The following is a 25,437-nucleotide window of genomic DNA, read 5'->3' on the forward strand; positions in this document are numbered from 1 at the left end:
GTGAGTGCGGCAAATGCTGTATCGGTGAAACTAAGGGGCCATTGGAAATCTGCATTGCTGAGCACAAGAAAAGCACACAGCGAGGAAAAACCATCAAATCGGGAATAGCGGAGCATATCAGACTCATCAACATAACATCAAGAGGTTCCAAGCTGATATCATCCACGGGAAGGACCACTGGTTTAAGAGTAAGTTCGAAGAAGCTACTTATATGTTATCCAACGACGCATTCAGTCAAGCTAGCGTAGAGATACGCAACATATGGAAGCCTGTAATCAAGCGGGATAACGGTCAACTCCCGCTAAACCAGTGAAGCGAATAGGGGATAGGTGAAAGTTCTCGAACGACCTATAGATAGGCACCTATCGGAGGAATAGTACAGTCATCACCCGAAGACTATTGTGGATACTAACAATCGAAACATCGTGAAGTAACTTGGTTTGAAATCTTTTTTAATATCTCATTTTCTTCTTTAATTTTGTGTTTATTTTCATTTTTATTCTCATTCTGTAATAATTTTCATCTTCCATCTTGATTATTTTCATTCGATTTCACAAAAAAAATGTTTGTGATTCGAGTAAAAATGCCATTCGAAGTTTATGATTGCAATATATATAATTATATTTTACCCAAAAATTAGGGAAAAATTATTCCATCAAAAAAGTCTAGATTGAAGACCGAACAAACTTTTTTCTGCGCTTCACTAGCGATAGTTCAAATGTGATTGAAAAATATTTTATTTGTATATCTATGTCATTATGGTTCTGCCTGATATAACAGCCGTTAAGATGTTCTAAAAACATTTCTATTTCAACATCAGACGAGATTTTTTATCCTCTATATATCTTAAATTGAATAACTTTCTCACCTGCATTAAACAGTACCTAATGCTACAGATGTATGCAAAATGTTTACCATATGTTCAATAACGTGCTCATATAAGATTTGTGGGATTAATTTTCAATAAAAAATAGGTTGCAAATAGATTTCATGATTTCAACTATTGTACTTGGTAAATGCAACTTCAAAACATTAACTCACTTGATTCTGTGGTAGAAGTTTTGGTTTTGTCATTCTTCTTCGGTTCATCTGAAACAAAACATATTTGAATAACAATTTGAATATTCAATACGATTAAATAATACTGTGGAATAAATCCAAAATATTGTATTTCGTTTTGAAGAGCTTCATGCACTGCAGCTAAGTGCAAGAAGTTGCAAAATGTATGCAAAATTATTACCGTACTTTCAATAACGTGCTTATATAAGATTTGTGGAATTCATTTTCAGTAAAAAATAGATTACAATATAGTTATTTATGTATCAAGGGAATTAGGAGGGCCTTAATTACCGATGGCAAAGTTTGCGTCCCGAGGGCCTCTGGCCCGAGGGACAGCAATTGCCTGAGGTTATTAAGGCTCATTAATTCCCGTGGTACATAGATAATTTTATTTCTGACCGATTTCAATAAAATTTTGTTCATTTTTGAAACGGAAAAATGTACCAATTCATTACCTTCCCGGTATATTTGAATCAGGTGCCGTTGATTATAGTAGAGTTTTCTTGTTGCTAGGTTGTTGCTATGTTACTTGTTTATAAACAGAACTTTGTTATCAAGCTGTGTTTGCGGTGAAAACGTGTTTTCTACCCCAAATATAATGGAGGATATTTTGAAAAAAGCTGAATAAGCAAGAGAATCATTAATTCCATCGAAAAGTGAAGCCGTATACCAAAAAGAATACAAGATATATCTGGACTGGCTGACACGGAAAAATGTTATGCCAAAAGATGTCACTGAAACTGTATTTCTGGCATATTTTCAAGAACTGGTAAGGAATTTTCTATGTTTTTCGGTAGATTTGGTAGTAATTGTGTTTATTCGTTTCAGTCAGAAACGTATAGTCCGAATTCTTTATGGACTAAATGGTCAATGCTAAAATCGATGGTGACTATACATGAGAAACGAGATATCACCAAGTTCAATGAACTACAGGCTTTTTTGAAACGGAAGAGTAAGAGTTATAAGCCGAAAAAGTCTGCTGTTTTATCTCCTAAAGATGTTATCAGATTCCTAAAGGACGCTCCTAATGATATTCATTTATTGCATAAAGTAATTTTTTTCTTATTTTCCTTTTTGTGTGTATTTATTTCCTTTTTTTTGTTATAGGTTGTTTTGATTATGGGTTATTTTGGAGGATGCAGAAGTCAGGAACTTTTGAATATGAAGATATCGGATATAGAGGACCGGGATTCCGTTATGGTAGTGAACGTACCGGAAAGTAAAACTGGTGTATCGAAGAAATTTACAGTTGTGGATGAAAAAGAGTTCTCCGCTTTGCCTTTATTAAGACTTTATATGTCTTTGCGTCCTAAAGGTATTGAACGATTTTTTTTGAGCTTCCGACAAAATAAATGTACATCTCAGCCAATTGGAAAAAACATGTTTGGGAAAATCCCCAGCAAAATCGCAATGTATTTAGGATTGCCAAACTCATCTTCCTATACGGGACATTGCCTTCGTCGCACTTCTGCTACTGCTCTAGCCAATGCAGGAGCAACTATGACTAACTTAAAAAGACACGGAGGTTGGAAAAGTTCCACGGTGGCGGAGGGGTATTTGGAGGATAGCATCGAATTGAGAAATAAAACGGCGCGTATGTTGTCTACTTTGTCATCAGAAGAGGCAGGTACCTCGACTGTAGTGAACAGAAGCTCCAGCCATACAAAAGAAGAAATTGTTTCCAGTGGCGGAAGTTATTTTCAGGGAACATTTCAAAATTGTACATTTATTATTTGTAATGACGCGAATAAATAAAATATGGTTCAGTTTTCATTTCTATTTATTTTTACTTGTGAAAGGTAGGGGAATTATAAAATCTATAATGTCCCAAGGGAGTTATGACCCTCTTTATTGATAGCGTAACTATGACGATATAAGCTTATAATATCCCGGTCAGAAATAAAAGATGTTATGACGTGACCTATTGTACTTGGTAAATGCAACGTCAAAAAATTAACTCACTTGATTCTGTGGTAGAAGTTTTGTCATTTTTCTTCGGTCCAGCTGAAACAAAACATTTGAATTACAATTACTGTGGAATAAATCCGAAAAAATTTATCTCATTTTGAATAGTTTCATGCATTTCGCCACAGTGCATGAAGCTCTTCAACAGCAATGAAAGTGCTAAATTTCTGTTGATATATTCGAGTTTCAATCATGCTGTACTATATCATCAATTTAACCCAATTCATAAACTTGCGTTTGCTTGAATTTATGAAAAAAATCCAGTTTCTTAATCTTGAATAGATCTTCAGAACAATATCAGTGATATTGAAGCACTTGAAATGTATTAACTTTAATCAACAAGTTGTTTTTTACTAGTATTCAAGAATGCCGTGAAATTTCGAGAGTAGAAGCGCATTCACTATGGTTCTGTGCATGAAACTAGACAAACCATCGGCGATGGCAAATAGTTTGAATTTAATGTTTTACGGACGTACGGTGCTGTAAAATATAACATCAGAAAGGGAGGTGCATATAAAGTAGGGATGTACTGGAGCCCGAGTCAAAGCTCGGCTCGGAATCCTACCGACTTTCGAGCCGAGCCGCATTTATTCGAGACCGATCCCGAACCGGACAGTCTCAAACCGAGTCGAGGTTATGAGTGTTTGAACCATGAGAGGGTCCCGACTCCTTTTCATCCCTTAGAATAGATTTATAAAAAAACAGGTAAAGGTGTCCTCAAGTATCAAACTAAGTGCAATCAGAGAGAGTCTAGCTACCTTTTCAACACCTCAAGATTGCTTAAATGAAATGAATAAAAACACTTTTGTCTAAATATCACTGGTAGATTTTATTTATACGACCGGTTTCGGGTTTGAGCCCATTATCAAGTATAATATAAAGATTGATTTTTACCAAACCGAGATTACATGTCGATACCGAAGATTGTAAACTGGTGGAGAACGAACGAAAAATATTATCAAATCATTTAAAAGAACAATTCGTTCAGGCCAGTCTACACAGTAGGTTAATGGACTGACACCTACCAGAAAACAACTACTCCCCTGGCTAATACCACGAAGGGCGTTGGATTATATTCGACTGGTGTCAGTGCAGGATTCTTCACAGAAGTTATTCCTTCATATGCTGTTGGCGATACAACTGCCGCAATAGATTTTCAATTATTGGAACACACTTGCAGACCGGTTTCCGGCTGTTTGGCCACTCGTCAGTGCAAGGTAGTGCATATCATCAACATAAAGTCGATGATTTCCGATAATTGAAAATCAAATTCTTTCAGAGTATCATTCCTCGAACTAAGCTGAAGCATACAACAAACAACAGGTTTGTCGTCGCCCCATCTGCCTGTGAACGAGGTAACCAACTGCATATCCGAAATTTGCCCAATTCCTCGTATAAGGAAAGAAAACTTTCACGTATAGTCGAACATAATCCAACGCCCTTCGTGGTATTAGCCAGGGGAGTAGTTGTTTTCTGATAGGTGTCAGTCCATTAACCTACTGTGTAGGGTGTAGAGACTGGCCTGAACGAATTGTTCTTTTAGATGATTTGATTTATAGCCAGTCTTCCAGTATGCCCACTGACTATACGTGGAACTTTTCTTTCCTTATACGAGGAATTGGGCAAATTTCGGATATGCAGTTGGTTACCTCGTTCACAGGCAGATGGGTCGACGACAAACCTGTTGTTTGTCGTATGCTTCAGCTTAGTTCGAGGAACGATACTCTGACGGAATTCGATTTTCAATTATCGGAAATCATCGACTTTATGTTGATGATATACACTACCTTACACTGACGAGTGGCCAAACAGTCCGAAACCGGTCTGCAAGTGTGTTCCAATAATTGAAAATCTATTGCGGCAGTTGTATCGCCAACAGCATATGCAGGAATGACTTCTATGAAGAATCCTGCACTGACACCTATCGAATATAATCCAACGCCCTTCGTGGTATTAGCCAGGAAAGTAGTTGTTTTCTGATAGGTGTCAGTCCATTAACCTACTGTGTAGGGTGTTAAGACTGGCCTGAACGAATTGTTCCTTTAGACTTTAGATGATTTGATTTATAGCCAGTCTTCAAGTATGCCCACTGACTATACGTGAAAGAAAAATATTATTGTAAAAAAAGCGTGGGCGCTTTGTGCCATATTTTTTTTATATCGAGCGCCCGTCGTTTTTTTCACAATAATACTAGTATTTTTCGTTCCTTATTGTTTTAAGCATATTTGTGAAAAAATTATTTTTAACTTTTATGTTCGATGTTCTTTAAATATTTTAGTGTAGTTCGTGAACGAATTAGGTCGGAAGAGCGATCTTATGAACGAACTATACGAACTAGTTCGTTAGTTCGACGGCACTGAGGCGAGAAATCGAGAGCGTGGCGCCACTGTATAGTTACTGTTAAAATAAAACCAAGACTGTTATGTTTTTTATGATAAGAAAATGTCTAAATTTATTTTTAAGTGGGTAAGAACATACCAGTTTTTCTGTGTCATCATTAGTAGATAGATAAATACAAATTAATATGTACTAGATAGGTACTAATTTCAAAGATTAAAAGTTGATTCTTTACAAACAGGTATTGTCGTTTATTTTTACCTAAATAAATTGTTAATCAACGCAAGCGAATAAGACAACAAGTAGGTCTTTCGCGACTTGAAGTAGTGAACTAACGAACTAAAAGATCGAACTAGTTCGTTTAAGAGCTGCGAACTAAAATGAGCGCTCCCGCTTGTGAACTATAATGCGCAAGACTATCTTTAAAAGCGTTTTTAGTTTTTTTAAATTATATTTATTTTTCATTTTTTAGTTACGTATGCTATACGTAACGTATGCTATACGTTTTTCAGTTTTTTTAAACTATATTTATTTTATATAAACTTTGGGATCAATCAGCCGTATATTGTTCAGAAAAATGACCATTGATATTTTTCGATTCCGGAGAGGGAGCCTGAAAATCAGCTACCAAGCCCAAGGAAGGCAGCAGGCGCGCGAAGGAGGCAACAGGCGCGCCTGAAGAAATACATGTAAAATGAGTTCGAATTATATCAAGGAGGTTATTGAGGAATTACTTGAACTTTTTGGATACCTCTGAAAAAATTCGTTTTTATTACAAAGAGTCATATTGTACTCGTACGAAAGTTCATTATTAATTTCCCCGTCAACCAAGCATATTGAAGTAGATATTTTCAATTTCGGAACCCTGAGTAATACTACTATTTTTGGATATATTTCCTTTTAATATTTTATTATTAATATAAGTCACAAAAAGGATTTAAAGCTTCATAACTCCTATTGAATTATATGCGAGCGCTTTCGACAGCTGGTCGTGCTATCATCATCTAGGCTCTACTCAAACTAGATGATGACACCACGACCAGCTGTCGAAAGCGCTCGCATATAATTAAATAGGATTTATAAAGTTCCAAACCTTTTTTGTGACTTATAATAATATTGAAATACTGAAAATGAAAGAAAATTAGTTGCATCATTCAAAAAAATCCTTTTAAATGTAGTTGCTATCTTTTCGTGTATATGATTTTCGGAAAACAATGTAATCTCAATGTTTGTCAGGCATTTCCAGAGTATTGTTTTGAAATCCTTTCAGATGGAATCGTAATACCTGCTTGGTATAAAATTTTCGACAAACATGCGCCTTGAAATAATTGGTTGTTTAGTAGTATGAGTGAACGGACGTATCCGCTATGATACTTTCCAATTAATAGTCCTTGTGTTACGCCTTATCAAGCATGTGCAGTGGCAAATCTAAGGGACAGGGGCACGTGCTCCCCCATAGGATTGAAATTACACTAGATACAATTTGGTGACATTTTGGGAAAATGTAAGACAAGCTCAGGTCAATTCATTCATTACAAACTCAGGTACACATAAAACATTAATTAGCTATGTAAAACTCACGTACTTGAAATATAGGTACCTACTTCAAATTGTAAAATATGAATATAAATCATTGAAGTTAGTAAAGACACGCCCGAATGAGTCATTTGTAAAATTGTTTGGTGAATATTTCACAATAAAGTTTTTTTTTGAATAGGTGTATCATCATAGTTGTACCGCCCTGTTTATGGTGAAAAAGTAAAAAGTGTCTTTAGTGGTTTGTGCTGATACAAGATGAGTGGCAGTGGAGGAAAGAAAAGGTAAGCAGACCTACCCTACAGTAATTCTTTTAAAGAAACCAAAGATAAGCTTGACAACATATTCTCGTAGCCACTTAATATTTTCGTCTTTTTCACCGATTTTTCGTGTTCTCGTGTTCTCGATAGATCTTCGAAGTGTTTATTATTTCCCATCCATAAAATGTATACACAATGTTAACAAAGGCCTATCTGAGCTTACTCAAAAGTTTAATTGAAAACTGTACTTTTTGAAATATTGAAAAATATAATGAATTTTCAGCTTGATTAAACATATCATTGTCTTTTCTCAGGTAGATCCGTCACATTCTGAACAAGAGAAGCCGTTCCAGTTTCAGGTACTGCCTGCAAGAACATCTTCTGAACAAACAATATTACACGAATATTTTGTAGGCAATAGCTAGAATATTTGTAGAATTCTTATGTTTATATCGATATCCGCCTCATCTCACCTCTTTATTTGAATATCAGAATTACCATATAAGCCCTTTTTTGTAAGGTGCAAGGGAAAAAATAAACTCTGTTCAATCTTGTATCCTATTCACAAATTTGTATTTGTTCTCTGTATTGTAACATGTTGTTTCTGCGGTCAATAAATTCATTTATTATTATTATAATACTCTGGGTTGTGAACTGTGCCTTCCCCAAAATTATTTTCTGGTTCCGCCACTGTGCATGTGGTATTCAAAACATTTCGTTTCGTAGATTTTATATTTGTCAAAAATTGATAACCTCCTAGAGAAGTCACTTTTCTAGGACGTCCTAGAAAAATCGAAAAATAAAATAATAGGACAAGGTCAACTACCGACAGTTCTAATAACAGCGCAGAGGCCATTTCCACTTTTCCAACTATATCTGTTTTTGAAGTCTCGGAAATGTGTAGCAAAGATATCTCTGCCGTAGCTTCACCCATTCAAACTTCAAACTGTGGAAACGACTGACAATATTTCCCAGAATATTACTGGAGTTTTTCCCAACACCAAGAGGAGGAAGATTAAACTGTTTAATCTTTCTCTTGAAGATGATCACTTGGTGATCGAAACACTTGTCGAGGTGTTGAAAATAATATTCATTACTACACCAAAGGTTCCAAACTGTGCATCATAAATATTTCCCAGAGATAGAAATATATTCGTTCTGATCTTTCTTGAATGAACCGACATGTTTTATTTTTCAGAAGCATACCTCTACAGCAGCGACGTTTAACAGATATCTGATATTTATAGAAGCAATTGGATAGATTCTAGATACCCGAGGAAATTGACAATCCGCAATCCACCACAACAGTAAACGTACAGCTGAAATTTCTATCTCGACAACTCTTCCACTTCCAGATTATTTTTAAGTTTTCTACAACGTCGCATTAATATGACAAGATTCGATGAACAATATTTGGAACATATTATTGAAAAAACTGTAGCTGCATATTAGATACATTGGAGATCATATTTTTGATAGATAAATACATTTCATATTTTTTCGCCTTTGAACAAAATACAACATATCAATTTCTCGACTGTCTGCCTTGACAATACAGAGCATTTATCAACAGAAATATGATTACCAAAACTATATCCAAAGTAACCCAAACAATGATAGATGCGTGATCAACGCATGATCACCACGCACATTTGGATCTATTGGGTTAAATAAACAAGCCTTCCTACTTTAGCCAATCAGATTTAACTGTCACTATCTTGCACTGACGAGTGGCTAATGAGCCCGAAACCGGTCTGCAAGTGTGCCCGTTCCAAAATTGAAGGTCGACTCTTTCAGTTGTATTGCCAATTGCATATGCAGGACGTTTTCTGTGAAGATTCCTGCACTGACGCCTGTCGGATATAATCCAACGCCCTTCGTGATATTATCCAGGGGAGTAGTTGTTTTCTGATAGGCGTCAGTCCATTTAACCTACTGTGTAGGTATTATCGAGACTGGCTTGAACGTTTGAAGTTCATTTCTTTAGAATTGTTTACTGCCAGTCTTCAAGCATAGTCCACTAACTAATAAGAAAACAATTTCTAGTATTCGTTATTGTCCTATTGTTATTTACTATCTGTCTAATATCTATTTTTACCAAAGATGACTGAAACTACTACTTTGAAGCTATGTTGATGTTTTTATATGCAAAAAAAAACATCAACACGACTTGGAGTAGTCTCAGTCACCTCCTGATGATACTAGCTTGATTAGCGAAATTCCCGTCGGGAGACAGCAATTTTGTTCTGGTGGGGAAAAAGTATTTTCAATAGATGCAATGTAGTGTTATCGAATTTCGGACGATACCAATCCACATGCGTCCAATGCATCCGAAAAAGTCACTGTTTGGTGTGGATTTTGTGCTATCGGCGTCATTGGTCCATATTTCTTTGAGAACGACGTTGGACAGGCCATCACTATCAACGGCGAGCACTATAGGTCGATGATTTCCAACTTCTTTTGATCTGAATTGGATGATCTGGACATCAACGACATGTGGTTTCAACAGGACGGCGCTGCGTGCCACACAGCTCATGCCACATTGGATTTTCTGCACAAGCGATTCAAGGGTATGGTTATCTCACATGAAGGTGATGTGAACGGGTCACCGAGATCGTGCGATTTAATCCCGTTAGACTTTTTCTTGTACGGTTTTCTCAAGTCGCAGATGTATGCGGATAAGCCAAGAACCACAGCGGTCCTCAAAGCCAACATAACCTATGACATCGGTCAAATTCAGCAGAGTCATAGCGAATTGGACGTTTCGGATGCGGACCACCCAGGGAAGCCGTGATGGATATTTGAACAATATTATATAACACATAACGGGATCGATAGGTTTTTCAAACGAATAAAAAAATTCGTTGATATCTCATACACACACGTTGTTTTATTTTAATACGGGTTTCAACAAAATCGATCGATAAATGATGCACTAGCCGTGCTTGAGTATTCCATAGACGTGGCAAAAGCCTTTGTCACCATAAGTCATCAAAGGCTTTTGTTAAAATTGGAAAGTATTGGAATTCGCGGACCAGCATTGTCACTTTTGAATAGCTACTTATGTAAACGAAGCCAAATAGTTAGAATCGGTAGTATACAGAGTAGTAAAAAAATATTAATTATGGAATCCCACAAGGAACCGTCCTAGGACCCATATTATTCCTAATATGCTTGAACGATCTATTGATTGGTTCAGATGCTGATAGGACAATACTTTTTTTGCAGATGATACTGTGCTTTACGTCGAAGGTAAAACTTGGATAGAAGTCGAACAAAAAATAACCAGAGATCTACAGTTCATGATAGAATGATTTGATACAAATTTACTAACCATAAATTTGAAAAAAACTACATATGTCTTCTTCTCAAACTATAAAACTGTGCTGCCAGAAAACCAAACAATTCATATAAATCTTCCTTTTCGAAGAGATATATGGACTCTTCAGAGCACTGACCACACTAATTATCTAGGAATAACGATAGACAGTCATTTGAGATGGGACTATCACATCCAACTCCTAACAAAAAAAATTAGATCTCTCACTATATAGTGAAAATCATACAATAAACTATATTGATAAGTTTTTCAAACAATTTCGATATCTCAATATAAGAAACATCTATTATAAAACCGCGCTTACTCAAATTGTCAAACATAACCTTACGCACGCCTACCAGACGCGATTCAAAACATATGAAAATATTGTACTACCCAAAATCCAAAAAACTATAGGTCAACGTCATTTCTTATACGTGGGTCAGAAAGTATATAGTACGATGCAAATGTATGGAATAAATTCGATATTTACAAAATGAGCGTCTTTCGGAAGAAATCCAAAAACAGGTCAACTTTAATTTTTGACAGCCCATCTCATGATATTCATATGAAAGACGTTTCGTCACCGGTGTTGGCGTGATGACGTAATCGACAATTTTTTTAAATGCAAACAGGGGTCATGTGGCACCTCATTCAAAAGGTCTACTAATCATCTATTCAACGGTATAACCATGCCAATATTCATTTATACAAGATGAACCAAAACATGTTATTTATTGAAGTACAATAAAATTATAATAAATGTTCAAATTGATGACCTTCAGCTATGATGCAATGTGAAAGCCGGGCACTGAATTCATTTCTAACGTTTCCGAGAACTTCGGGGGTTATTTGTGCAATCTCCGCTCTGATGCGTTCCTTCAACTCTTCTAAATCATTTGGTCGATTTTGGTAAACTTTACTCTTCAAGTATCCCCATAAAAAAAGTCTAACGGGGTCAAATCCGAAGACCTTGGTGGCCATTCGATCGGCCCTCTTCTTCCTATCCACTTTCCTCGGAAAACAGTATCCAGGTAGGTTCGTACATCAACGGCGTAGTGTGGGGGCGCCCCATCCTGCTGGAACCACAAATCATTTCTATTTGGAAATAGCTGATTCAGTTGTGGCATCAGATAATCTTGAAGAAAGTGTAGATACCGAGCACCAGTTACGCTTTCCTCAAAAAAGTATGGTCCTATTATCTGGTTGTTCAAAATTCCGGCCCAAACATTCACTTTTTGTGGATATTGTGTGCTATGCTCCTCCATCCAATGTGGATTTTCTCTTGCCCAGTATCGATAAGTCTGACGGTTTACGTGACCGTTGAGCATAAAAGTAGCTTCATCTGAAAATATTATATTTTGTATGAAACTCCGATCTCTGTGCGAGCGCTAAATTATGATTTCGCAAAATTCGACTCTTCTGTCGAAGTCATCTTCTAACAGTTCTTGGACCAGCTGAACTTTATACGGATGCCACTTTTCTTTTTTCAACACTCTAACAACAGTCGACTGGTGTAAATTATTATCCAGTGCGACTTGCCTCGTGCTGGTATGGGGGTTTTCTTGGAACGCAAGTACCACATCAAGTTTTTGGACTTCTGAAATTGATTTTCTACCACTTTTAGGGAGATCTTTAACATGGCCCGTTTCTCGAAACTTTTTGTCAATTTTACTTATTGTTGATTGAGAAACGGGTTCTCGGTTGGGGTATTTCGCATTGAATAAATCACGAACTTCTGCCTGAGTCCTTACTTTATCTCCGCAGCCAATCATAATTAAAATTTCGATTCTTTGGGTTGTGCCAGATTATAAGTGATTTAAATATTTTTCTAGAAATAATGTCAACCGCTTCAATGATACTTCACTTCAATGACATTGACTAATCTCAAGTAGAGTGTAGGACTTTTATCACCATTTCTTTTTTCTAATCAACAAAAACAATAGAAGACAGTACGATACTTTATTCTCAGTGGCGGTGCATAGCATTATTTGGTTCAACGAATTACTATTATTTGTAATTCCAGTCTTCTGAATACATAATTTCGGTTGACCCTGTATTAATACATATTAAAACCATTATACCGTTGAATAGACGACTAGTAGACCTTTTGAATGGGGTGCCACATGACCCCTGTTTGCATTTAAAAAAATTGTCGATTACGTCATCACGCCAACACTGGTGACGAAACGTCTTTCATATGAATATCATGAAATGGGCCGTCCAAAAATTAAAGTTGACCTGTTTTTGGATTTCTTCCGAAAGACGCTCCTTTTGTGAATATCGAATTTATTCCATACATTTGCATCGTACCCGCAGGATCTGAAAAGAAAGTTAAAATATAAATTTTATAAAAAATTATTATTTGATTTCTAATACCATTTCAATATTTTAAAATTGTTAAATAAAATAAAACAGTAGGAGTAGAATAGGAAAAGAAAACAACTATATCTGCAGTCAAGCTTAATGCTTTGTTGTTTAGTTAAAAATAATCTACAATATTAATGTAATTACATAAATATTTTTGTTGTATATTTATTCAAACATTTACCAAATGTATGAATAATGTCTATGTTTTATTCGAGAATAAATATCTATCTATCTATCTATCTAAAAAAATTTACGAAAATATTTCTCCTGACAGATATATCATTAAGTATCATAAAAATGAAAACATAGAGGTAATTGTTAATAGTGTTGCAATATTATTTCATTTTGTTTTGCTCATAGTTTCCTCATACAATAGTCAATGTTGATGTATGGAAGTTGTACTTGCGAATATTTCCAATTGTCATCTTATCACTTAGTAGTAATATTAATATTATCAATACAAGTACTTGTAGTAATAAAAGACAAACCTACTTGAATCTGCTGAAGTTGACGCCTTGCTCTTTTCATCCTTCTTTGGATCATCTATAACAAAAACAAACACATCAAAAGGATTTTATAGATTAAATTTAGAAATCAGTAAGTGATAAATTAATCAGATTATTCAGAAACATTTTTGAAAAATAAAAGACCCCATCTATATCAAGTCTTTTCCACAAAATAATGTATCCTCTATATTTCCCTATAGGTTCTTCTGAGCATAGATTACTAAAACATTTGCGGATTAATAAAGGTTTTTATTGAAACTGCTATTATGGTAAAAAATACATCGACACAATTCAATAATTTGAAATTGTTCTAAGTATATAACGAAGTATATAACTATTATATACGTGAAAATATAACAAAACATTACTCACAAGGTAAAAACCCGCACGTGGATCGTATTTGAATGCGATGCAGTAGAAATTAAAAAGTATTAATAGATGAAAGAAATACATGCATACATAACATTGAATGATTGCAACAAACAATACTGAGTCAGAACCCATTTAAAAAATTGAAAGTAGTATTATTTAAAAACCAACTTTATCTGCTTCATTTTGTATCTACAGAAGGTGTTTCAAAAGTCAAATGCAAGAGATCAGTCATTATTATACGAGTACCCATATCCTCAATCGATTTTGTTACATTGTTATTCATGAATTATTCCCGAAAAATTTTACTTTTCAGTCACTTAACTAGGAGTTGTGAGAATAAAATCTAATATGTATGGGAATAAAAAATAATAATGTTCGAAAATGTTAGTAAATTATCTATGCTTCAGGAAGATCGGTATTAACTCTAAGAATATTATTTTGATTGTCAAGTTGGCGGGAATTCGGTCAAAATGTTGAAGAAAACCAATTTCTAAATTTTCGACGTTTCGAAACTTTGTTTCATCGTCAGGACTCTGAAGTATAGGAACAAGACATACATATTAAAATGGAAATTTACAAAGCAGTTCTGTTAGAAACAAAATAAATTATGTAATATAACAATCGTAAAAAAATAATAAACGTTTCAAACACCTTACAAAAAAATAACATTGATGAGTACTTACATTTAGGGTGGTTTTCCGAGTTGAAGGGTGAAGTGAATAATTTCGACATAAAATATAAATACGTACACAGGTTCCTGAAAGACGTTGACACAGACACGAAGGGATTAACAATCTGAACTGTCTGTAAATCGTTCTTTATAATTAAAAAAAAGTCCATGAAAGAAATGAGAATTGTATTTGGAGAAAGCAGTCGGTTAATGATTCCAATGTAATTCCGATTCAATGTAATTTTCCGATAATTTTTTTCAAAAGATATGTTGATGATATAGTTTTGTGTATGGAAAAAGAAAACGTAGATAGAATGTTAACAACATTCAATAGTTATCATCCCAAACTTCAGTTCACCGTTGAAGAAGAAAAAAATAATAGAATTGCTTTTCTGGATGTTTTGCTGATAAAATCTAACAACAAAATTATAACTGATTGGTACCATAAACCAACATACTCTGAAAGCTTTATAAACTACCACTCTATCCACACAATGACACAAAAAATAAACATCATCAACAATATCAAATACAGGGCTACACATGCGAATTTTAAAAACAAAAACCTAAAACTAATAGAAACTATGTTACTTAAGAATTGCTATCCTAGATCTTTAAATAAAAAATTAGTATATTCAGACAGAACAAATAAACAAAAAAAAGGAAAAACACCATTGAACATTAAATATTTCAAATTACCGTATGTAGTAGGTCTGACACCACAACTATGCAAGACTCAAGAAAATAAAAATTTTAAAATTAGTATGAAATCTGAAAATACAATTAAAAATCATTCATTCACGAGAATAAAAACAAAAACACCAAAAGACCTGAAATCCAATATTGTCTATAAAATACCATGTGCTGAATGTGAGAAAATACACAGGGCTTTTCATGATGAGCGTTAATTAGCCGTTTCTGGCAAACTATTCAACGGATCAACCTGAAAATTCCACAGTATGCATAAGTCAATATGACCCACACGCCTAAAATATTTTAGACGAAGCGGCGTTGTCGCTTCTACTATAAAGTAGCGGCTTCTTTGATTTTTCAAATGGAACACCCCGTATATAATATCATATTATGATTCATTATCACTTTGTCAACAAATTCATATACTATTTCCCTTTACCTATCTATTACCGTTTAGAAGATATAGATTAATTTCGATATTTTTTTTACCAAACATGAACTTTTATAAATGCTGATAATTTTGAACTCTCTTGCACTAAAACGATCAAATTTGAAATGGAGTGGAGTGATACTATGAGGATCTTCACTGCGAGTCATATTTTCATTTGCCTCATACAGGGTCTTCAAAAATGCAGATACTTTGATCTCATGAAAAAGTGAGTGGAACTCAATTTTTTCAAATGGAACACCCTGTATATTTCAACTGTTTTGAGCTCTTTAACGATTGTTATATTGCATAATTTATTTTGTTTCTAACACAACTGCTTTGTAAATTTCCATTTTAATATATATGTCTTGTTTCATCTTCAGAGTTCTGAAGATGAAACAATAAATTTTTGAAACGTCGACAATTTAGAAATTGATTTTCTTCAACATTTTGACTGAATTCCCGCCAACTTGACAATCAAAATCATATTCAACGGTCGCCATCCTATTCAAATTTAAGAATATTGTTGTTACATTGTTATTGTAGGCGTTTATATGGTATACGTGATTCTGATCATTCTATTTATTTCAAATATAGAATACCTGAATTCTATTCATCTTCTATCATTAAATGGTTGCTTTCCTTTACACATAGCTTAATGAATTAAGATAAATGTTTATCAGTTATGAATTTTAATCACATTTTTTCGAATGTGCAAATAAATCAAGGAACACATTAGAGTTTCTCATAGAATTAATGTCGCCAACCCCCCCCCCCACATTCACACACACACAAATACATATATCTACTGATTCCGGATGGAGCCCTAACAATATTACTCATACTTGCATTTTTTAGGTTATTATCCTATAACACATTGTTAAAGACCCAAAAATGGACCTAAAATCATTTTAAGTTCAAAAACAAGAATGGAAGCAAGTTCCTAAGGTGAGACCAAAATTCGAAATATATTTCTCTTACAAGAAAGTTTTCGAATAAATATTTCCACTTTTGCCAAATGTACAAGAGGTAGTCACTCAAATATGCAATCCAAACGGCGAGAAAATTGTTCAATATGATATTAAAAGATCCTAAAATTATGACGTTCTTTGAGTTAACAAACTGTTTTCTTTGGTTCCATAGATGGGTTCTGTTAGCTTAACGTTGAGCTGGCATAACTCACGATTTCTGAAGTTATATGAAGAGTAAAACATTAATGAATAGAGTACAAAATTAGCCTAAAATTATGTCTTATAAATAAATATAAAAATCCAAAGTGTTTCTGCCAGTTCACCAAACGTAATTTTCAAGGAAGTCTTTACCAGTATTTTAGTCTTTTTAAACTATTATTTGCTTGCTCTCTTTGACTAAATAAAAACGTCCTGGTGATATTTGCGATTTTAAGTCAATGTATTCAAAGAGTGACCAATTATTCGCCACAATTCTTAGAAAACAAATTCATTCGATAAATTGAAATACCCTAAAAAGATACATTTGAAAAAACTCTCCTAGCAATATAATACATATTTGACTTATACTAGGATTAAACCAATTTGAACGTATTAAATGGAACAAACATCAAATATGTTCACCGACTACATGACATCGGAGTACACTTTCGATACAAATAATAAGGAACAGTCATTCCAAAAAAATTATCGATAAAATTAACTGGTGTACAAATAGGTTGGGTCAAGTCCAAAGTGGGTGTGGCGCACACATATTCAAACTTGGCCCATAAGTCTACTTTCTTGACGAAGTAATCTTTCAACGATAAAACCGCTTGCAATATTCTCCCTCGCAGGAGATTTGTTAATTCCGAGGAGACCAATGTGGCTAGGAATCCAGACCAATGACAATAGGGTAAGTCATCCTATTGAGCAGAATCCTTGTTGGCAGTTTACTACCAACATAGACGTTGCCCGGTGAGAGCCAAAAGCTTTCAAGGCCATCGAGCTGTCTGAGAATACATTTATTGACTTGCGTGTGAGATTGATTTCTCCCCTTCTCTTCACACACAAATTAATATAAAAGATTTCCGCTTAAAATATGGTCACATAGGTACCTAGACAGAACCTGAAGGTGTTTTGATCCATCTATGATCTGCTCTTGATATTTCCTTGTCCCGAAGGACCTGATCTACTTATAAATAGTACTCTGCAATACATTTTGTAGTTGACAGTTGGAGGCATTAAATCAGAGGTCATTCCCAGAATGCTGTGACTTTCAGTGTCAACCAATTCTGTATATGGAAATGGGGACATATCCATCATAAAACTGGAGCTAGACATTTTCAGTGCATCACAACTATCCACTCGGTCAAAACATATCCGTCTTTAAGGAGGAAGTGTATGCAATCCTGTGATGTATTTGAAGCTCCAACGGCATATCTCACAAACAACTAGGTCGCATTCAGAGTAATGCTGTGATAAACTCAAGGATACGAAGATTTTTGATCTTATTGTGTCCTAAGACACTAAAAATGCTGATAAATGTGCTGAACACGGAACAGCAACTCCATGTAAGCGGTGGGAACGAGCTCTCCGAGTACCAAAATTATTGATATCTACAAGTAAATACGTCAATAAGAAACATACCTGATGAATACCTACTGGTAAAACTTACGAGGGACAAATGCAACCAAACATTCACGAGGCATAGTCTGAGAAGGCACAATTGGCGACCTGTATTTGGTTTGAAAAACATGAGGCAGTTCATAAATTTTAGTCATAAAAAAATTATAATATTGTTACTTCTTCCCCGTTTGCTGGACAATAATTTACCATACTGCACCTAATTAAAGTCAACTTGATTTTAGTACTGCACTGTCAATACAACATAAAAACTCTAACTGAATTTCAGACTAATGCTCAAATGTTATCTTAATTCGCACTGCACTTTCCGAACTATAGTAAAACCAATAATGATTGAGAGTAAAGCGCGTTGTCATATCTAAATTTTACGTTACCAGTTTATAGCAGAATCAAAATATAGTAAGCAGTAGAGTTGTAGGTTGTGGCAAATTATAGATAATACACAATACTAGTACGATTAAAAGGTATTATTTATGACAAAAATCAGTAATGAGCTTGTAATGAGTAATACTTATACATTTCCTGATTACTGATCAGTTAAAATTCATTATTTTCTGTATAGTGTTAGATATTTATTACAATTAGTGGCAACGCTGTACGAAACGATATTTCTGTCTTTGTCACTTTACCGTAACTTCCATCTCATCTTTGCAGTCCTCACTAATGTACTTGCAGCCATGAGCGTATCATTGGTTTGTGAATTATACAGCGTGAATTGTACGTTTTACAGTTAAGTTAGTCAGCAATCGACGTGTTGTGATAACAATTGGTGAAAATAATAGTGCTAATAAGTGTTTAAGTGTTACATAATTATATTTCTACACCGTTCTCAAACTACTCAAAAAATGGGAGACATGGTCGGGCCTTCCACGTCGAAAAAGGTAAAACGGTCGGAGTCTCGGTCAGTAAGAGAAAAACAAATTGTACTGCGAGTATTTCACTGTCTTGAAAGAGATCATCAGCCAACAAAATATACTTTGTGCATATGTGCTGTAATTCTACGTGTGTACCTCCGAATAACCAACCGGGCATTTCTACATCATTAAGTTCCACAATTACAAAAGATAAATTAGTTGATATGTGCTCTGATTATACCGGTGTACCAAAATCATCGATTTACAAAATACTAAGAGAAGCAAAAATTCATGGGGACATACAAACGCCAAAAACTAGTAGCGGACGAAAAAAAATCACAGTTGATGAAGAAGTCAAAACCAGTATACGCAGAACTATTCACAGTTACTTTTTCAGAAATGAGCTGCCCACACTACAAACAGTTCTGGAGGCACTTAGCGATCATGAATTGGTCCCAAAAATGGGTAAAGAAACTTTTAGGAAACTTGTACACGAAATGAAATTTACGTACGGAAAAGTTGACAGGAAAAGCATTCTCATTGAACGTCAAGAAATAATAGCATGGGGAAGAAACTATCTAAGGAAAATTAACGAATTTCGGAAGCTCAAAAAAAAATTGTACTTCATGGACGACACATGGGTTAACCAAGGACATATGGTCAAAAAAGTATGGCAGGATGGTAATATAACAAGTGCACGACAAGCCTTTATTGAAGGTTTGTCAGTTGGGTTAAAACAGCCATCTGGAAAAGGTAGTCGTCTGATAGTTACGCATATAGGAAGCGACAGTTGATTTTTACCAAATGGTGAATTAATATTTAAATATAAGAATACAGGCGACTAGCATGAAGAGATGGATGCGGAGATGTTTGAAAAATGGTATGAAGGCATCATTCAACTTGTGGAACCTGGGTCTGTCATCGTCATGGACAATGCCTCATACCATAGTCGACATTTAGAACCATTACCGAAACAATCATGGAAAAAAGCAGCAATTCAAGAATGGTTAATTAATAAGAACATCCAATATAACAAAGGTAGTTTGAAGGCAGAACTACTTCAGCTAACAAAATTACACACAGACAAATGTAAAAAATTCGCAGTGGATGAAATGGCGTTAAGTCGTGGAATTACAGTTTTAAGGTTACCACCATACCACTGCGAATTGAACCCAATAGAATTAATCTGGGCGCAAGTAAAAGGATATGTGGCACGAGAAAACAGAACATTTAAATTAGTGGACGTGCAACATCACCTACAAGAAGCTATTCGAACTGTTTCTGCAGAAGACTGGAAGAAATGCATGCAGCATGTTTTAAAAGAGGAGCAAAAAATGTGGGACGTAGACAACCGTATTGAACACAATATTGAACCAATCATAATTCACTTTGATGATAGCGGTAGCAACAGTGACGAATCTGAGGTTGAAGATTAGACGAAAATTTGTACATTTACATTTATATTATATTCTATTATCAAAAATTTGTAATTTGTATTTTCTAGTACCCCTGACGATGAGTTTAAGTTACTCGAAAGCTTGAGAATAGTTATAAAGAGTTCACTTATCAATTGCTGCAACCCAATAGTGAAAAAATATATATATATATATATATATATATATATATATATATATATATATATGTAAATATATATATATATATATATATATATATATATATATATGTAAATATATATATATATATATATATATATATATGTAAATATATATATATATATATATATATATATATATATATATATATATATATATATAAAGAGAGATTTTACCGAGTGGGTATGATATATTATCCTTAGAATAGTCCAAGGAGATATCCAACAGAGATAGGCAGAATTCCTGTTTTCTATCGGTCCCATAGATGTAGTCTTCGTAAGGGGAGTCGTCATTACCATTTAATGAATATGTTTACAACGAGGTATATCGCTCATTTTTTTAAGCAGACTAAAATCAAATTCAACTTGAAATTTCACATCGTCTCTTTTCACAAAGCGGAAGATGTGTGGAAAATAGATTCTCATAAAATTAGAGTCCCAATAAACTAATAACAAATTAATACGAACATTTCGTAGTTTTCTAAATAATTTTTTCTTCTCAGATACTTTTTTAATAGTCCTAGGTCATCAAGTATTTAAAACTCAAGAACCGAAAGAAAAATAAGGTCAAGTAAAATGGCATTCTACAGGTATCACCGGAAGGTTCTCTGCTGCACACATTTCCCACATCCACTGCGTGTCCTCAAAATGATTCAATTTTCACCTGTGGCATCAACCTCGATTCCGAGACTAGATTAATGGACGACTTTCTAGAGTTACGTATAGAATTTTCATAAATCAATATCAGTAAATAACCCCGTCTAATTAAATGTCGCGTTAATCTCGTCACCGGAGTTTGGAATAGACTCGTATTTGATTACAAATAAATTTTCATTGGGGTAATTTAGAGGTATCGATAATGGGTGATTTAATTTTCAAGCAGGTGCGGGGTTGGTGAGTGTGTCTGTTGGTTCACTTCGATAGACAGTGATAAGCTATTGTTTTTTATCGTGCGAAAATATTTGTATATTTATTGGTTAGCTACTAATAATAAAATTCTTGTCGAATCATTCGGTATTCGGTACTACTATACAGGGTGTTTATTAAACATGCGGCAAAAATTTAAGGAACTATTGCTTGGACTATTCTAAGGATATTTTGTTCTATGATGATTTTTGATAGGACGATTTGTTTCGAAGATACGAGGCGAAAAAGAATTTCGACACTAACAATTTATTACCAAAAATTACATGTAATGTTTCTCAATCGACAACAAATGGAAATGCCAATTTTCTCCTCATCAACTACCGAACTCTTTCAAAAACACCAGGATCGTTTCTGATTGCGTTACACCCAGCAAGTTGCATCAATTGAAAGGAAATTGTACCAGACGTGGACTTGCATGGACTACCCAAAATCCACAAGAAGGATGTTCCGCTCAGACCGATCATTAGCTCCAGAGATTCAGCCTCCAGATTTTTACTACCAATAATTAAACCACTGCAAGGAAAAACATCATCTTTTGTAAAAAAAAATCTTTTGTGAAAAATTCAAGGCATTTGGTTGAACTACCACGGGCAATCGAAGTCAAAGAGGAGTTTCGACGTGGAAAGCCTCTACCTACACCAACGTCCCTGTCGAAGAAGCACTTGATGGGGACCTGACAGATAGAACAAACTTACCGATACAAGTAATCATGTAATTACTAGGATGCTTTGTACGAAATTGCTACTTCCAACTGAAGGACGAATTCTTTACGCAAGATGAGGGATTGCCAATGGGATCGCCACTTTCACCGGTTATAGCCAATATATATATGGAGTGGTTTGAAACCCTGGCCATTAAAGAAGTCAACAAGAAGCCCCGAGTTTGGTTGAGATACGTGGATTAGCTGAGATACGTAGCTAGAAGACAGCAAGAGCTCCACAAGGAAGAGAAGCCGCCACAACCAGTACTTGTACTTCCCTACATCAGAGGATTGTCGGAAAGGGTCAGAAGGATTGGGTCCAAGTATAACATTAGAATCTGTTTCAGATCTGGGAACACTATCCGTAGCAGCCTCACGAAAACCAGGCTTCCCAACGCTGATTGGGATTCCGAGAATTGCATTTACCGGATACCCTGCGAGTGAGGAGAATCATATCGGTGAAACTAAGAGGCCATTGAATGTTCGCATTGCCGAGCACAAGAAACACACACAGCGAGGAGAAACCAGCAAATCAGGAATAGCAGAGCATCATCCACAAGGAGGAACACTGGTTTAGGAAAAAAGGAGGGGATAGGTGAAAGCACTCGAATGACCTATAAATAGTCAGATCTCTGAGGAATAAGTTCAATTATATCACCCGAAGACGATTGTGGATACTAACAATCGAAACGTAACTTGGTTTGGAATCTTTCAATTTTTAATTTTCATTTCTTGTTAATAATTTTTTAAATTTTCATCTCGTGTTAATAGTTCTTTTTTATTTTTTCATTGTTGCTTGTATTTTATTTCATTGTAATTTCAGTTTTTTTGCTTACTATAATCTTAATTTTTCAGCTAACCTCTTTAATTTTTTACATATTCTTCCAAATCAATTTATATCATATTAAATAGACAAATCCAAACTAATGAAATGCACCATGCATCATTGTCAACCACCTTCAAACAAGCAAATTGAATTTCTGCAGCCGTATGTAGTAATCGGAATGTTGTTGATAGGTACCAACGGAATTGTTGGATTTTTTTATTACTTGGTAGGTCCAGTGCAGTACGCTATACTTTCAATAATATATACCAAAATTGTCGTAATTCTCTTTTGCCTCATATCTTCGAAACAAAGCGCTATATCAAAAATCATCAAAGGACAAAATATCCTTAGAATAGTCCAAGGAATAATCCCTCAAATTTTTGTCGCATGTTCAATAAACACTCTGTATAAACAAAAAATTAAGTTATTTACAATTGTTAGATTTGACTGAAATTAGTATTTCAAAAATTTAATAATCATTATCTTCACCCTTTCAAATGTTGAACGTTCGAGATGTCTATGTTGAACAAAATTCACCAGCTGGGTAATTAGCAGATTTTAGTTTGTTTTGTAAGATCCTAAAAATAAATGACTACAAAGAAGTCTATTTACAAATTCATTTATCATATTATTGAATGTTTCTGGGGTAATTTCGTACCTCTTATTATATCAATGAGTTTTGTAATGGACTGTGGCTGTGTAACTAATAATTCAATTTCACGAATCCACACAAAATAATCGAAGAGAGTCATATCAGTTGATGCAGTAGGCCATTTCAAGGAATCACGTCTGCTCAGTCACCGATTTGGATAATTGCCGTATATCAGATACACTCGAACCAGCCTATCATAATGAGGAGATGCCCCATCTTGCTGAAACGTGAAACCAATTTGAGTTGGGTACTATTATCTTATCCCATGACTAAACGGTTCGACAGTATGTTAAATTACTCTCTCATTCCATGAATAAACGGTCCGATAGTATAACTTACGGAATAAGGTACCCAAGAATTATTCCGAAATGTGAAAAATTAATTTGTGAACCAACTTCTTCATTAGTCTCGGGAAATAAATAGTGAAAGTCTTATACATTCATTAGGATAAATTGGAGAGTGTTTTGAATACAATTTCTATTGAAATTACATTCACTGTCTGTAGTTTCTAAAAAAATATAAAAGGGCTAAATACACAGGTAGTATCTTGAAATTTATTATTTGCTGTTTGAAAGTCACGTTATGTTGTACTGAAAACTAAAAAATAATTCGAAAGGTCCTAGGTAGCAGTCATCATACCTCTCACCTCAACAATCTACGATATTGATCAGATAAATAAATAATAAAATCGTTGGGCGTAGCGTAACCTGAGTACATATATAAATGTAAATACTACGCCTAACGATTTTATTATTTTTTTGTCCGATCACTGCCGTAGATTGCTGAGGAGAGTGGTGTGATGACTGCTACGAAGGACCTTCTGAATTTATTTTTAGTTATTAAACATTATCTACATCATTATTATCTTTTTTTTTCTTCAATCAAACCGTTTACCATAATTTTATTTTTTCTTATTTTGTTTTCAATTTTTCTAAATTTGTTACTCCTTTCTTTTCATTCTGTTTAGTTCATTTAATGCCTCAGTATTACAAGATAATATGTAATCCGCCATTTTGTAGCTGCGGTCATCTTGAATTTGCATCTTTTTCCAAGTGTACTAACTATTCTAGTAGTTAAACCCTATCATTTGATACCCATATTGGGGTAGCTGTGAAACAATAGGTAATCCGCCATTTTGTAGCTGCGGCTATCTTGAATTTGCGTCTTTTTCAAAGGGTTACTATTCCGTGTTAGGAATCACACGTTAAAAGGTGAGACCTCGTTAGTCCTTAGCTCACACAAGTTTCGACTTTTGTGAATTGTCGTTCGTAGGAGAACGACAACTGATTAACAGAAAAACAGATTTTAACATATTTTCAACAGATTCTACTAGTCAAGCCCTGTCATTTGATACCCATATTGAGGTAGTTGTGAAACAATATGCAATTCGCCATTTTGTAGCTGCGACCATCTTGGATTAACAATGAAACAGAATTCATGAAATTAAATTATCATCAAAAAGTAAATGTGTGTACTAAATATCAGATCCAACTGTCAACAGGAAGGGGGTCAAAGTTCAATTACTAAATTTGACCGAAACAAACAAAGAAGGGAAGCTAAATAAAAGCGATTAATAATAATATCAAGTTTTCGACTCTGAACGAGGTGACTACAACTCTGTCACCGAGTTGGAACCCGTTCAGCAAAAAGCTCAGCTAAAAGCCGCAGAGATCACCTTACTTCTGCGGAGACACAGGGATAAGCCAATGCATGGGGTCTTCTTCAATAACATTGAAGACCTTGGCTTATCAAAGCACC

At 34.7% G+C, this 25,437-nt stretch overlaps 2 protein-coding genes and 1 long non-coding RNA gene across 6 annotated transcripts in view; 2 read left to right on the forward strand and 1 right to left on the reverse strand.

The window, feature by feature from the left end:
* NFAT (nuclear factor of activated T cells 3) overlaps window positions 1-25,437 on the reverse strand; it is a 259,305-nt gene that overhangs the window by 203,609 nt on the left and 30,259 nt on the right. For 2 of the 4 annotated variants that reach the window (XM_074173810.1, XM_074173811.1), the window contains exons 2-4: window positions 13,339-13,389; window positions 3,022-3,063; window positions 1,042-1,089 (exon numbers count right to left, since the gene is read on the reverse strand). In XM_074173810.1, the coding sequence (XP_074029911.1) occupies window positions 1,042-1,089; window positions 3,022-3,063; window positions 13,339-13,389 (141 nt within the window). Of the gene's footprint in view, window positions 1-1,041; window positions 1,090-3,021; window positions 3,064-13,334; window positions 13,390-25,437 lie in introns of all 4 variants that reach the window. The other 2 variants (XM_074173813.1, XM_074173812.1) reach the window with 2 other exon arrangements.
* Window positions 1,294-2,829, forward strand: LOC141481739 (uncharacterized). The gene is made up of 3 exons (XM_074173815.1): window positions 1,294-1,828; window positions 1,888-2,109; window positions 2,167-2,829. Exons 1-3 carry the CDS (start codon window positions 1,778-1,780, stop codon window positions 2,812-2,814), a joined length of 921 nt encoding a protein of 306 aa, XP_074029916.1. The 5' UTR covers window positions 1,294-1,777; the 3' UTR covers window positions 2,815-2,829.
* Window positions 6,609-8,349, forward strand: LOC141481740 (uncharacterized). Its single transcript, XR_012465138.1, has 3 exons — window positions 6,609-6,905; window positions 7,079-7,181; window positions 7,472-8,349. It is a non-coding gene; the product is annotated as an uncharacterized lncRNA (long non-coding RNA).

This window comes from Leptinotarsa decemlineata, unplaced genomic scaffold (genome assembly GCF_025532065.1).
Source record: "Leptinotarsa decemlineata unplaced genomic scaffold, Ldec_3_MD MMD2_tig00000505_RagTag_RagTag, whole genome shotgun sequence".
NCBI lineage: Eukaryota > Metazoa > Arthropoda > Insecta > Coleoptera > Chrysomelidae > Leptinotarsa > Leptinotarsa decemlineata.